The sequence below is a fragment of the Rhinatrema bivittatum genome, chromosome 3 (assembly GCF_901001135.1).
Source record: "Rhinatrema bivittatum chromosome 3, aRhiBiv1.1, whole genome shotgun sequence".
Taxonomy (NCBI): Eukaryota; Metazoa; Chordata; class Amphibia; order Gymnophiona; family Rhinatrematidae; genus Rhinatrema; species Rhinatrema bivittatum.
This window is the reverse complement of record NC_042617.1, coordinates 182498286-182513951: the sequence shown is the minus strand read 5'-3', so window position 1 is coordinate 182513951 and position 15666 is coordinate 182498286. Positions and strand designations below refer to the sequence as shown.

General features: G+C 41.5%; 1 protein-coding gene across 2 annotated transcripts in view; it reads right to left on the bottom strand.

Moving 5' to 3' along the window:
* FH (fumarate hydratase) overlaps positions 1-15666 on the bottom strand; it is a 146030-nt gene that overhangs the window by 12871 nt on the left and 117493 nt on the right. For both annotated transcript variants that reach the window (XM_029594019.1, XM_029594020.1), the window contains exon 9: positions 301-454. In XM_029594019.1, the coding sequence (XP_029449879.1) occupies positions 301-454 (154 nt within the window). The remainder of the gene's footprint in view (positions 1-300; positions 455-15666) is intronic.

The window sequence follows — 15666 nt, the reverse complement described above, 5'->3', positions numbered from 1 at the left end:
GGGAGATAGCACTGAATTGTGGAAAATATATTATAACAACCAATAAATAAAAAACAAATTTACCGAGCTTAGCAAGGAAGCTCTAGCTCTCTCTCTGGGACTATTCTCCAAAACTAAAAAGCAAGTTCATGCTCTCTCCCAAGCTGATGGTGTTGTTAAGAAGAAACAGAAGGATGACTTCAGAGATGAGCCAAGTGTTTAACAGTACACCACGGATCATCTCGGCGACCTTTAACATATTGTTTATCATCTTAATAGAAATGTCTTTTTCAAACAAGATGCAATAGCTTCAGTTTTTACCTATGTGTGGGTTGAGCGCTGTCACCAGCATCAAAGACTCGCTCATTAGCTTGTTGATCCGTTCTTCGTTTGCTTCGATTCCATTCACACAGTTGTCGGTGAAGGAAACGGAGGCATCTCCTAACAGTGTCGCAGAGTGTAATACGTTCTTAATCTGGAAAGAAAACCCAGGATGTTAACGGATGCTGCTGCCTCGTTTACTTTTGGATGGTGGGCAGGGACTGCAGAAACAGTTGTGATGACTGGGGCTGCAGAACACAAGCAGTCTCAAACATCACCATCAAGCTTAGGCGTTTGGCGGGTGTGACATTTTATGATACTCTATAGAGCATAGTTCCCTCTTAGCTGAGCGCATGAGCAATCGCTCATACATTTCAGAGCATCGCTCACAATTTACATGGTCGCTCACATGCTCATTTCCTTTGTGCTGTATACAGAAATGCAGTGGTAATACTGGTGCTCAAAAATCATGGGTTTAGAAAAAATTGTTGCTTACACACACAAAAATAATTGCTCATACCTAGTCACTCCTTGGAGGGAACATTGCTCTAGAGTAGAACAGTTCAGTTCTGCCAAGTCTCTTGCTGAGCAGATTGCTGCTTCTCTGTGTTTAGAATAACTACAAGAAATTAATTTTGTATAATGCCTTCATATGGAATTTCACTTCCTAAATGTAGTACTTCAAAAAGAGACAGATATAGTATGGACTTGGTGAGTAGTGCTCGAGCCTTATCAGCAAATTCACACAAATATACACGAAACAACTTTTCGGAACACACGCTATCTTACTGGTTACTCTGCAAACTTCCTGCTCCTTCTTCTGGACTACAAATTAAAAAAATAAATACATAAAATAAAAAACTAAAAAAATAACTGGGTCAGCTCAGATCAGAGCCCTGCTGGGATCTCAATGCTTTCACGGCAGAAGAAGATAGAACACCACGGTAAGTAGGAACAAAAAGTCAAAGTTTGCTATATTTGTGCAACAATTATAACACTTAAGTATGCTGTATGATACTGACTTCTGAGCTGCAGCACCATGCTATTACATGTTAAAGTCCAACTTTAAGAATTTGCGGTAAACAAAGAATGATGTGGAAAACTGTGACTTTTAAAAACTTTTTTTTTGCAGTAAGCAAGTGACGCTACAGGATTTATATCCAAAAGGGTCTTATTTAGCAATGGGCAAAAAATAAAGATAAAAAGTGCAAATAGCCTGAAAGTCAGTTTTAAAATGCCATGAGGTCACTATTCCCAAGAGCTTGTCCGGCTAAGAGTGGAACTAAAAATCAGACAAGCTCCAAGTTTTAAATATTGGCTCCTGCTGAATGGCTCAGTTTTAGCCTGGTAAGTCATTACCTGCCTAAAACTTAACCCAATTAAAAAAAAAAAAAAAGGTGGTGCAGGGGTTTAACTGTAGCTGGATAGCAGTGATACTCCGTGTTTCCTCGGCTAAAGTTAATCGGATAACGGAGGACGGGCAAATACCTGCCATAAAGTTACCTATCCATTAGCTGCCACCTCCCCGCCACCCTCTGGTCTCCTGGTTTCAAACAGAGATTAAAAAAAAGCAAAACAAAACAAAATAAAACTCTTTTACTGTGTCTGCTCTTCTTTCTGTTGTCCCCTCACTACAAATTCCTAGAAGTCCCCATGGATGCCTTCTCCTTCCTCCTGCCCATAAAAGCCTCCACTATCCTTTTTTTTGCTTTTTAAAGACATTTTGAGCAGTGAGAGAAGCAGGACAGGGAAGGCACAGCTGATAGAGCAGGAAGATGGAAGTGGGGGGGGAGGGGAGAGGATTGCTTGGGGGATGTTTTCCTTTGACTTTTTGGGTGCTGGCACATCTAGAGGGAAGAGGAGCTGGAAGACTTAGAACTCTTTTACTGCTGAGACATTGGGAGGGAAAGTGAGGGACCCGTAGGGACCTTTTAGAAATCTTTTGTTGAAGAGACATCAAGTAGGGGGCAACAGGGACATTTTAAAAATCTTTTATTGTTGGATAGCAAGAGAGATGGGCAGGGGACCCGCATGGATTTTTAGGAATCTTTTACTGAGGGGACATCGGGCGTAAGGTAGGATGGGGGAACCCAGGCAGGTGGCTTCAGGGCCTTTTGGCTGTTTTTCAAGTCGAATGGTGGAGACAGAGAGAAAAGCAAGGGAGAGGGGAGGGTTGGTGGTTTTTTTTGTTTTGTTTTTTTAAATCAATATTCAGGTAACCGGTGATCAGCAAAGTTACCCAGGTAAACTTTAGCCAAGCGTATCCAACAAGAGACTTGTCCTGCTGAACATTCAACTAAAGCCATCTGGGTAAGCTCACCTGGATAACTTTGCGGCTCTCTCGGACTTACTGAACATTGACCTGCATATTTTTTTGTCTAAAGATTTAACATTTCCTACAGTTTTTGGAGAGCAGAAAACAATTTCTCAGAAACATCAAGAATAGATGTGTAAACATTTCATGAAGGGTAGTTTCCTTCTTTGGTTCAGAAATTTGCATGCCACGGCAGCTTTAAACATCATTCAGTATCACAATGCGCTCTGACCTGCCTGAGATTTCAACTTTTTTTTTTTTTTTTTTTTTTAATCTCTGAAGAGCTGATTTTTGTGGCAAATGAGGTGATCAAGAACCTAAAGGCATACCCCAAACCTCAATGACACTACAATGAGCTTTGACCTCTGAGATTACAAACGAACTGAATCGGTCTGTTTCCCTAAAGGTAACTAGGTGATGAGGAGGGCACTAGCGAGCAGCATGAGAATCTGGTGCCCAAGATAAGCTGCTGAAACTTATTTTCCATCTCTTGCTATCCTTGGGTTGGTTTTACTTCTCCCAATCTAAAGACGATTTTTATAAAGAGAATGCCACCATTAAATGGAGTCCTCCTTTTGGTACACATGTTATTTGGTTAAATGGGGACTTTCCTTTCTTTAATAAGTCAATGAAAAGCGATGCTATACAGAGGACGCGTTAAACAAGATCCCTCAACTCCTGCATAAAAATGGCAGCAGGCAAAGATTCTGAGATTTCACTACATGCCATGACGACAGAACTCCTTACAAGTCAAAAAGCTACTGAAGGAGAATTCGGCAAAAGTATATGAAACAGGAACTGATGTTTCTGAGTTGAAAAGTCAATTTGAAGGGATACAGAAGATAGAAGTGTTGGGAAAACGACAATACCTTGAATGCTGGAAGGATACTTATTTATGTAAAAATATGTACAACTTGCAAATTAGAAACCTTTGTTTTCAGCAGGGTACAGCTTACTTGAACTTCAGTGGAAAGTTAGCAAGATTCAGTATTTTATTATTTTATGACATGTATTTTATGTGATTATTTGATAGTTTTATTTTGTTGGAAATCGCTTTGGAAGATTTGATCTGTAAAGCATTAATAATCCTTTTAAAGAAAAAAAGAAATAAAATGTGGAGCACTTAAATAGAAGGAGTCGAAACATCTTGTCCTGGGAGTTCCTGAAAATATGGAAGGAGCAGATCCTATAGTTTATATGCAATTGCTTTTGACGAAATTGCTGGATTTAGAATCTGATCAGCTGTTTGAAAGTTGAATGAGCACACAGAGTTCCATCATTTAGGAGTTCAATGCCAAGATTTCCCTGGCCTTTTGTAAAGATTTTATACTATCCAGAAGCATTGGAAATTTTACAGAAGGCTAGACTGAAGTCACCACTCCAGTATGAAGATCACAAGGTTATTATTGTACTGGATCTTAACAAAAATGACTGTACAATGTTGCAAGCAAGTTCTAGTAATGTGTGGCCAACTGAGTTATGAATTCAAAATATGGACTTTTCTATCTGGAAAAGATGAGGACTACAATCAATAATATGACAAAAAACATTGACGATTCAGCTGCTCTTAAAGGAGTTATCAGGATTTGAGATGGAAATAAAGTGACTAATTTTTCTGAAACCTCAATAGTTATTTTTGGACTTTGGACTGTACACGGTTGTTATATCTGAGACTGCTTTGCAAAGGATAATTTTTGTTTGTTTTTCCATTGCTTCTCCTATGCTTTGAACCATTTAAACAACCACTGCAGAGTCTGTACTGTTTGTTCATGGTATGATAGTATTTGGTATAAAGTTTATTGAAAGCATGAGTACGATTGTGCTTTGATGAGTCATATTGGTAAGTAAGGAAGGTGGCCGGATGTGTTGGCTGCAGGATAAAGAGAACAAATGGTGTTGTACTTGTCATGCAGATATTATACTTTCATTAAATTGGTTTAAAAAAGTAATTGTTTCAAATTATATGGATGGGATAATTGTATGAATACGGAGGCAGTGGTTTTTCCACTACTTTGTGAATCCCACACTGGAATTTAGAGTACAGCTGAAAGAGTATATGTATGAATATGGTTGTGTTACTAGAGGATCATTCTGATGAGTAAGAGATAGGATCCGTTCTGTGGATTGCAAGAAGAAAAAGAAAGGCTAATATCATGGTTGATGGGGACAATAATATAATTTCCTTTTTACACTGGCTTTAAGAGTAACTGCTTTAAATACATGGACGGTCGGTAGTATGAATACTGATGTAGCAGTTTCTACTTTTTCTTAAAAATGTAGCACTGGAGAGTACTTAGATTTGATATGATTGAGGGGGCTATTTTATAAGCTTGGTAAAGAAAAAATGAAAGGGAAATTGTAATACATATGTGAATAGAGATTGAATGTTTGCTAGTTCTTGGGTACATTTGTTCTGCTTGTTGCAGAGTGTTATGTTATGGTTTATGTATTTTTTTGGGTACATTTGTTCTGCTTGTTGCAGAGTGTTACGTTATGGTTTATGTATTTTTTCCACATACGCAGTTACAATCTGAAATGAGGATATGTATGGCAAGATGTTCAGTTGTGGACACAGCCAGTCTATGGAAAATGTCACCATAAAATGGGGTCCCTCCTTTTGGTACACTTATGTTATTTGGTTAAATGGGGACTTTCCTATTTTAAATGTTAAAAGAATTAATAACTGCAATAAAGTGAAGAAGATACTAATGCTTCTTATGAAAAGAGAATCCAGATGTTTTTCTCTGGGAGACTCACAAATAAGGAATCCTTGAAGTTAATATGATATGGTTTTGTGTTTAATGCATTTTCTCCTACTATGGGTAAAAAGAATGGAATAATTTTGTGTTCTGCAATAAATCTAGTCTCACAAGAATCAGATAATGAAGATAAATGGGTCAAGATTATGTGGAAATTAACAGGTCAGCAATGGAGTTTCTAAATATATATGTCCGTACTGTGGATACTCCTAAATTCTTCAGAAATATAGCTTGAGTGTTTATAGTTGGTAATGCCCCAATTATTGAGAGGAGATTTAAATTTACCCCTTGATCTAATTTTTAATTGTCTGTCTACTGTCAAATTAAAACAAATCTGGGAAGGTGTTATGTTCAATTTTTAAAAAAATTAGCATTGGTAGATGCTTGGAGATTACAGCTTCTGAAGGATATGGATTATACATTTTATTCAGTTCCACTATATTTTATTTTATATATTTTTTTTTCCAATAGTCTATTATTGGCTTTGTTTTATTCCAATATTAACAATCTCAGATCGTGCAGCTGTTGCAATTTCTATTAAATTACATAGGTGGTCAATCTCTTAAATCTCAGTGGCAATTTAATTCAGGATTACTGACAACCTAATTTTGTGGGAGTAATTCAAAATGCCTGTGAGGAATATTTTCTTTTTAACAAAGTGGTGGGATGCTTTTAAGGTTACCATATGGGAAGTAATTATATATTATGCTGCTAGTAAAAATAAAGATGGGAGATTCTTGCACAATTGGATCATGATATAAAGCAGTTGGACTCATAGTACATTCAATAGAAGGCTAATACAGACTTTGAAATGAGAACTTAAGTTTGGGGACCAAAAGCATCAAAAAAGCCAGATACACCTCTATGAAAAATCTATTAGGACTTTTGAAGAGCAATGTAGTTTTAATTGCCTTTGGAATCTCCTCAAGATTAATCTCATCCAATTTGTTCTGACCTTGTCTGAAATCAAGGGATGCTGCAATACTTCTATGAATGCTTGTAGCAGCCCCTTTAAATTGTTGTAAGATATCAAGATCTGTACATTGTTTGTATCATTATTATTTCTTAATACCTGTATTCTTTGCCTTGATATTTTATTCAAGTATTATCCTATTATTTAGCCTTTTGTGAGAAATCATTGCACCTGCTTATTTACTCAAAATAGATGTATACCTATGCTGTAACTTATGCAGTTGAAGTAATAAAAGTTTAAACTCTGTAGAATGTAAAGGCTGTTTTGGTGAGGCTAAAATTATTGTATTGGAAAAACCTGATTAAGATCTTGTTTTGGTGTCTTAATTATAGGCTTATATTACTTATCAGTGTTGATTGTAAGATATATACAAAGGTATTGGTACTAAGATTGCATAAGGAGTTGGACTGTATTCATAAACCAGCAGATATATGAATGCCAGACTATTTTGTCGGTAACCATTCTAAAGAAGCACATTTAGTGGCTTTGTCAGTTGATGCGGAAAAAGCCATTAATTGGATAGAATGGTTTTAATTTTGGATATTGGAGTGGTTTGCACCAATATTTATCAGAATCATCAAATGTTTATGTTCAGAACCCAACAGTAGATTGTATGCTATTGGTTTAATTTCTTACGTTTTCACACTGCAAAAAAGTGCTAGACAGTGGTCTCCTCTTTCCCCTCTTTTATTTAATATACAGTTGTGCTCATAAAGGGCCGGATTTTAAAAAGGCCCGGTGACGCGCATAAAGCCCCTGGACGCATGTAAGTCCTGGGGCTTGCAAAAAGGTTTGGGGCGGGGTCAGGCTTCCGGCACAGCGGCCATATTTGCTGCTGTGCCGGGGACTGCAACTTACTTCAGCCCCTTTTTAAAATCTACCCCAAATTAAATACCCCTGACAGAATTTGTAATAAGTATAGCATTTTAAGAAAACATGAGTGATCAGACAAAACAGGTCTGTTATTTTTAATGTGTTTCAAATTAAAACTATTATGCATCACAGAATAGCACAATCATTAAACAATAAAATGGTCCTGTTCAAAAGTTTACAAACCCTTGATTGTTTGGGCTGATAATATACACTCAAGTTGACACACACAGGTTGAGATGGCAATGAAGGGTAGGTATTCACACCTGTGCCTTGTTTGATTGTAATTAGTGTCTATATATAAATAGTCTGAGTTTCTTAGCTCTTAAGAAACCCTTGTGCATTTCATTCAGGGCTGCACAGAATTTGATGGCTGCATGGCGAAAGCAAAAGAACTGTCAAAGGATCTGAAAGCAAAAGAGGTTCAACTTTATATATCAGGAAAAGGAAATTAAAATAAGATATCAAAAGATTTGAAAATGCCAATCAGTGCTGTTCAAACTCTGATCAAGAAATGGAAAATTATGGGTTCTGTTAATACCAAAGTAGACCAAGAAAGATTTCAGACAACTGCCAGGAACATTTGTTGGGATGCAAAGAAAAACCCAAAAGCAACTTCTACTGAAACACAGGCTTCTCTGAAATAAAGTGGTGTAAGTGTTTCAGCATGCACAATAAGGAGATACTTGAACAAAAATGGGCTGCATGGTAGAGTTGCCAGAAAGAAATTGCTGCACCAAACCACAAAATAGCCAGCTTACAATATGCCAAACAGCACCTAGAGAAGCCTCAAAACTTCTGGAACTAAATTTGGAGTGATGAGGCCAAAACTGAACTTTATGGTTACAACCATAAATGTTATGAAGAGCAGCACACCATCCTTATCATGAAGCAAGGAGGTGGATCTCTGTTTTGGGGATGTGAATGCTACAGTGGCATAGAAAATTTAATCAAAATTGATATAGTTGCGATGGCGAAGGTACAGAAAAGGGCAACCAAAATGATAAAGGGGATGGAACAGCTCCCCTATGAGGAAAGGCTGAAGAGGTTAGGGCTGTTCAGCTTGGAGAAGAGACGGCTGAGGGGGGATATGTTAAAGGTCTTTTAGATCATGAGAGATCTTGAACGAGTAGATGTGAATCGGTTATTTACACTTTCAGATAATAGAAGTTAGCAAGTAGCACATTTAAGACTAATCGGAGAAAATTCTTTTTCACTCAATGCACAATTAAGCTCTGGAATTTGTTGTCAGAGAATGTGGTTAGGGGCAGTTAGTGTAGCTGGGTTCAAAAAGGTTTGGATAAGTTCTTGGAGGAGAAGTCCATTAACTGCTATTAATCAAGTTGACTAAGGGAATAGCCAGCCACTGCTTTTAATCTCATCAGTAGCATGGGATCTTCTTGGTGTTTGGGTACTTGCCAGGTTCTTGTGGCCTGGTTTGGCCTCTGTTGGAAACAGGATGCTGGGCTTGATGGACCCTTGATCTGACCCAGCATGGCAGCTTCTTATCAGAAAATATTGAAGGAGAATTTGCATTCATCAGCGAGGAAGCTGCACATGGGGCGCACTTGGACTTTTCAACTTGACAATGATATGAAACAAAGCCAAATTGACCCTTTCAGTGGCTGCAGCAGAAGAAAGTGAAGGTTCTGGTGTAGTCATCATAGTCTCCTGATCTCAACATTATTGAGCTACTTTGGGGAAAACATGCAGTTCATGCTAGACGACCAAAGAATTTACCAGATCTGGAGGCTTTTTACCAAAAGGAATGGGCAGCTTTACCACATGAGAAAATAAAGAGCTAATTTACAACTATCACAAAAGACTACAAGCTGCATTGATGCAAAAAAAGGGGCAATACATGATATTAAGAACTAAGGATATGCAAAAATTTTAACAGAATCATTTTATTATTTCCTTTAATGCTATGGTTTAATGATTGTGCTATTCTGTGATCCATAATAGTTTAATTTGAAACACATTAAAAATAACAGATGTGATTTATCTGATCATTCGTGTTTTCTTAAAATGCTACACATCTTAAAAATTCTGCCAGGGCTATGTAAACCTATGAGCACAGCTGTGATTTTAGAAACTTTGATAGGCTTACATCAAGATGAGGGTACAGAAGGAGTAAAGATTAATCAAATGGAGTGTAAATTATCAGCATATGCTGATGATGATATTTATGGTCTATTTGTCAGTAGTATCTACTCCAAGATCATTATATGTAATTGGTGACTTTGCAGGTATTTTGGATTATCAAGCACACTGATCTTTCTTTAAAATGGTCTGCTAATATATTAAAATGCTTAGAGATCTGGTTTGGTAAAAGCAAGTTTGCTTACCGTAAAAGGTGTTTTCCTTAAATAGCAGGATGACTTAGCCATGTTGTCTGGGAGTGCTCCCTGGTGGCCTGGTGTGGGAACTTCTCATAGAACATTCAATACTTCGCTCCTGCACGCCTGTGCGGTGCCTTCCCACACGACAGTCTCTCCTCAGTTGATTAGATAAAGGAACAGAAGCATATAGGAAGGTAAACAGAGCAGGTAGAAGGATAGAGACTGACTAGGGAGATGGGTGGGGAAGCATGGCTAATTCATCCTATCTACAGAACACACTGTTTATTGTAAGAAAACTTTCTTTTTTCCCCCCCACAGATAGGCAGGCTGAATTAACCATGCTGTCTGTGAGTCCCCAGCTAAGGAACTCTGAAGCACAGGCGGATGTTGTATTCGAAGTGTTCTGTACATTCGGGCATGAGTAGGCTTATCTGTGCTTCGCGTCCCTGTGAGATGTGGACAATCTCGTGAGTACTCTTAGGAATTCGGAGCATAATGTAGAATCTCCTGCCCTTTGGAAGCATCAGAAGTGGCATGCTGATGGAGGCAGTAGTGAGAAGTGAAAGTATACAGCAATGACCAGGTCGCAGCCTTACATATGTCTTGAATTGACACGTGTCAAAGGTGGGCGATCAAGGTAGCTACTGCTCTCAGCTGATGTGCTTTAATTCTATGTCAAGCGTTGTGGCTTGGTAGAACAAGAGAAATTGATGCATTGAGTCAGCCAGTTTGCAAGTGTCCGTTTTGTGACTGGCAATCCTGGTGCATTTGGATTGAAGGAAAGAAAAAGTTGCGAATGCCTATTTGATGCACTAGTTCTTGGTTTATAATAAGCCAATGCTCTCTTGCAATCCAGCGTGTGTAGTAGGGCCCCTTGGCTGGATGTGGGTGGGTTTAGGAAAGAAAGTCAGCAACGTTATGGTTTGATTAAGGTGAAAAGCCGACAGTACCTTCGGAAGAAAGGATGGGCAACTCCTAGAGTAACTCTGTCATGGAAGAATTGCAGCTAAGGTGAATAATGAACCAGCACTTGAAGCTCACCAACTCGTCTTGCTACTAGAAATAGAACTTTCTAGGTGAGAAATTTCAAGGATGAAGTTTGCATCGGCTCAAAAGGCGGAAGCATCAATTTCTCTAGAACGACGTTCAAGTTCCAAGGTACAGCTGGGCGAGAGATCGGAGGTTGTAGTCTCAGAGCACCTTTCATGAAATAAGATATTAGTGGGTGTATGGATATGGAAGTACCCTGAATAGTCAGGTGATAGGCTGATATAGCGCTGAGGTGTACCCGGATGGATGACACTGCCAGCCCAGAGATGTACAAGTGTAAGTATTCCAATTGTTGCTCTGGCGAGGAATGAAAAGGGTCTAATGACAGAGTCACACCAATGATGGTATCTGTGCCACTTAGCTGCATAGTTTTTTTTCTCACAGCCGGTCTTCCTGAAGAGATAAGTATATCCTGAATCTCCATTGTGATAGGGAGGTAGCTTAGTACTTCCCTTTCAATCTCCATGCTGTTAGATGGAAGGAATCGTGCATGGGGTGTAGTAGCGACCCTGTTTTCTGCGTCAGAAGGTCTACTCTGTTTGGGAGAAGGATCGGTTGTTGAACTGAGAGGTGTATGAGGTAGGCTTACCATGGTTGCCTGGGCCATGCTGGTGCTATGAGTATGAGATCAGACTTGTCTGCCATGCATTTTTGGATCACCTGAGCTATCAGTGGAATGGGGGAGGAACACGTATAACAAGCTCCCTGCCCAGTTCAGCAGAAAGGAGTCCTGAGCAAGCCTGCAATTGCTGGGGTACAGAGAGCAAAACCGTGGAAGTGTTATGTTGCATTCAGTGGTGAAGAGATCTATGCGGGGAGGACATGTTTGGAACAGGGAGGTGGGTAGATGTGAATCGGTTATTTACTCTTTCGGATAGTAGAAAGACTAGGGGGCACTCCATGAAGTTAGCATGGGGCACATTTAAAACTAATCGGAGAAAGTTCTTTTTTACTCAACGCACAATTAAACTCTGGAATTTGTTGCCAGCGAATGTGGTTAGTGCAGTTAGTATAGCTGTGTTTAAAAAAGGATTGGATAAGTTCTTGGAGGAGAAGTCCATTACCTGCTATTAAGTTCACTTAGAGAATAGCCACTGCCATTAGCAATGGTTACATGGAATGGACTTAGTTTTTGGGTACTTGCCAGGTTCTTATGGCCTGGATTGGCCACTGTTGGAAACAGGATGCTGGGCTTGATGGACCCTTGGTCTGACCCAGTATGGCATTTTCTTATGTTCTTATGTTCTTATATCCTGATGGAGCTCCCATTCTTGGGGGTGAAATATTCTGCTGAGCCAGTCGGCTTCTGTGTTCCTTATTCCTGGCAGGTAGGTAGCCTGGACTTGTATGGAGTTGGCTAGCCCATTCCAGAGTGAGTACCGCCTCCTTGCACAGTATCTTTGAACCGGACCCGCCTTCCTTATTTACGTAGAACTTGATTGTCCATGTATACCATGACAGTTTTGAGCTGAAGGAGGTGTGAAAAGACACAAATGGCATAATGTATGGCCCGTAGTTCTAGTAGGTTGATTTGAAATGTTCTCTCACCAGGAGACCAAATACCTTGAGTCTTGAAATGCAAGATGTGCGTGCCCCACCCCTTTGTGGAGGCGACAGATGTCAGCACTATCTGGTGCATCAGGAGAAGGAAAGGTGCACCTGACTGCAGCACACCGGGTTGTAATCACCAGTGAACTTCCCATAACATTGATTGGGTCAGCCTCAGTGTTGACGACATAGGAAGAAAGCATGGAAACCACTGGGATTTCAGACCCCATTGCATGAGGTGATGTGAAGACGTGCATGAGGGACAACATACATCGCCGCCGCCATGTGACCCAGGATAGTAAGTATCTGTTGAGCCGTGGGGTGCTGGTTGCGCTGTAACTGTAAGGCGAGATCTTGAAAGATTCTAATCCCATCTTCTGGAGAAAAGCCATGCAAAGGCATGCATTTTTGATTGCCCCTATGAACTGCAGAGTTTGAGATGGGACAAGGAGGGATTTTTTGTAATTTATAATGAAGCCTAGGCTTTCCAGGCAAGTAATCATTTGAATCTGGTGGGTATGGAGTAATACTGGACTCTGCCCCACAAGAAGCCAGTCATCCAGGTAGGGGAATAGTTTTATTCCATCTTCGAAGATGATACTGCTAGACATTTAGGGGCAGATTTTCAAAGGGGTATGAGTGTAAGATACGTGCGTACCCCCTGAAAACCTGCCCCAAGCTCCCCCAGCGCGCGCCGAGCCTATCTTGAATAGGCTCGGCGGCGCGCACAAGTCCCGGAATGAGCATAAATCCTGGGGCTTTCCTGGGAGGGCGTGTCGCGCCGGTGCGTCATCCGGGGGCGGGGCTGTGCCCTCCGAAATCTCTCCTGGGCCGGGGAATTGCACGCTGGCTGGCTGGTGTAACTTTTCGAACAAAGGTAGGGGGGGGTTTAGATAGGGCTTGGGGGTGGGTTAGGTAGGGGAAGGGAGGGGAAGGTGCGGGGGTGTGGAAGGAAAGTTCCCTCCGAGGCCACTCCGATTTCGGAGCGGCCTCGGAGGGAATGGAGGCAGGCTGCGCAGCTCGATGCACTCAGACTGCCGATTTTGGGCAGCCTTGCGTGTGCTGACCCCGGATTTTATCCGGCGTACTTTTGTTTGCGCCAGTTGCATGAACAAAAGTACGCGTGGGCGTAGTTTTTAAAAATCTACCCCTTGGTGAAAACTTGTGGTGCCGACGATAGGCCAAACAGTAGGACTTTGTATTGGTAGTGTTGACCTGAAAACAAATGTAGCACCAGGAAGAGGGGTGCATCGGAATGTGAGCCTAGGCATCTTTTAGGACTAGTGAGCACATTCACTCGTTAGGTTGCAAAAACAGCAAAATGGTATTCAGGGAAGTCAACTTGAACGTTTCCTGTTGAAGAAAATGATACAGGCTTCTGAGGTCCAAAATTGGCCTCAATCCTCTGCTTTCTTGGGAATGAGGAAGTATTGGGAATAAAATCCGCGAAGTTGCTGATATCGAGGCACCTCTTGAATCGCTTGCCGATGAAGTGGCAATTGGATTTCCTGATGGAGGAGAGGAAGGTTCCTCTCCCCTTTTACAGGTGGAGAAGAGTGTGGCAATGTCAGAAATGTATGGAAATTTAGGTAGTAGCCTTCGCGGATGATGCTGAGTACCCAGCGATCAGAAGTAATGGGACTCCACTCCTGGAAAAAGGAAGCAAGATGGACTCCCACCGTCTTTTGTAACTGTTGGGACTTCTGAGGTGGAGCCAGTGCCGGTTTCGGTGCTCGTTGGGTCTGTCCACAACTGCAAGTTTGAGTTTGCTGTAATTTTGGCCTTTGTGATTGGTATGAAGATGATCTGTTTATCCATGGCGATCTTGCAGGGCTTCCGGTAGGTAGTGTAAAAACACTTCCCAGTCATTTGTTCCGAAGGAGACATAAGGGAGGACACCGCTTCTCTGAGTTTGTCGCCAAACAAGTTATCTCCTTGGCATGGAAGGTCAGTGAGCTTTTCATGGACAACCTCCCGAACTGAGCTTGCCCTAAGCCAGGCCATTCTTCTGGCAGCGATAGTCGCCGAAGTCCGAGCAGATGTTTCAAAGCCCTCAGATCGTCTGAAGCAAATGCCTTAGGCCTTCTTCCATATCAGCGATAGTTTGGTGCTGTGGTCTTTCTGCTTGGTCACCATCAGCCTTTAGGGACTGCAGGCACTCGTACAGATATTGGGTTATGTAAAATTCGTGGTGTTGAATCTTGGCATTAAGCATAACCTCTGAAATACCTTTTCCACAAAGCTTCTAAACAGTGGCCATCCTATCCAGAGGGCTGTTGGAATATATTTGGGCCTTCCTGCCCTGCTTCATCGTGGATTTGACCACTACTGATGCATGTGGCAATTGAACTGGACTAAAGTGGACTGACTTCTGCATCCTGAATTTCAAGTCCATTTTCCTAGAGATGCCAGATGTAGAAAATGGTGACTCCCACATTCGATCCATAAGCCCATCAAGTACAGAGTGGGAAGGTAGGGCCATCGGAGATTTTTAATAGCCCATGGACTTCAGATCTAGGGTCTGGTAATTTTTTGGTTTCAAGGTTCACACGGCTCCTATCTTTTCTATGAACTTCGAGTAAGACAGATTCCCCCGGGGGTGATGAGGGTTCCAGGGGATCTTTTGGGGAATCTTCCGGTGGATCTGAAGGTATGCCCGTGGAAGACTCTAGCGAGGATGGTGGAGAATAAACCGGTTCCCAGCATGGTCTAGAGGCCAGCGAATGTAACTCTACTCCAGGTTCCTCCTCCTCAGATGCTATCCACACCGGAGAAGACGCTGTGGAGTCTGAATCCACTTCTGAAGGGCTCGAAGGCAGTTCAGGGTGTTGAGTAGTCACTAACATGTCAAAAAAAAAGACTGAAGGATCCCAGTTATCTGGGTCATCGTTTCTGAAGCTGCACCTTGCAAGGATTGAGAAGTAGAGGATGATGTTCTCTTCCTTTTTGCCGGTGAAGGTGCTTCTTGCCCCATGCTGGAGGAATCAGCTACTGAGGTCTGTTCCCGAGAATACTGTTGCAGTTCTCTCTTTTGCTTGCTCAGAAGTCTTTCCAAGGCAGAGGAGGAAGAGTGTGCAGAGATTCTTGGAGCATCTGTGTCAGAAGCTTCAGAACCCTCCATATCAGAGGGAGTAAGGGTTGCCGACCTACTCTGGGGATGGTGGAAAGGTCCCGTTATTGAATCCCGCGAAGCACACGCAGTGGATGCATCGATGGCACGTTATGAGTCTTCATCTTTGCATGCATCGATGCATGCGTCAGCTCTGGCTGTGTTGACGCCGTTGGAGCGGTGACTGGTGCAGCATGTGTCAGAGTTCTGTCCTGCACAGAGTGCGTGATCAATGCTCTCTGTGGGTATGGTCCCTGCAATCGTGTTCCTGCGTTGTGTTCGACACTCCGACACTGTGTTGGCTATCTTTTGATGATGGTGCAGATGACACATGGTGCTGGGCCATCCCGTTTCACGTTTGCCGACTCACTTGATGACGCTAGGGCACTGGGCTCCCTAGG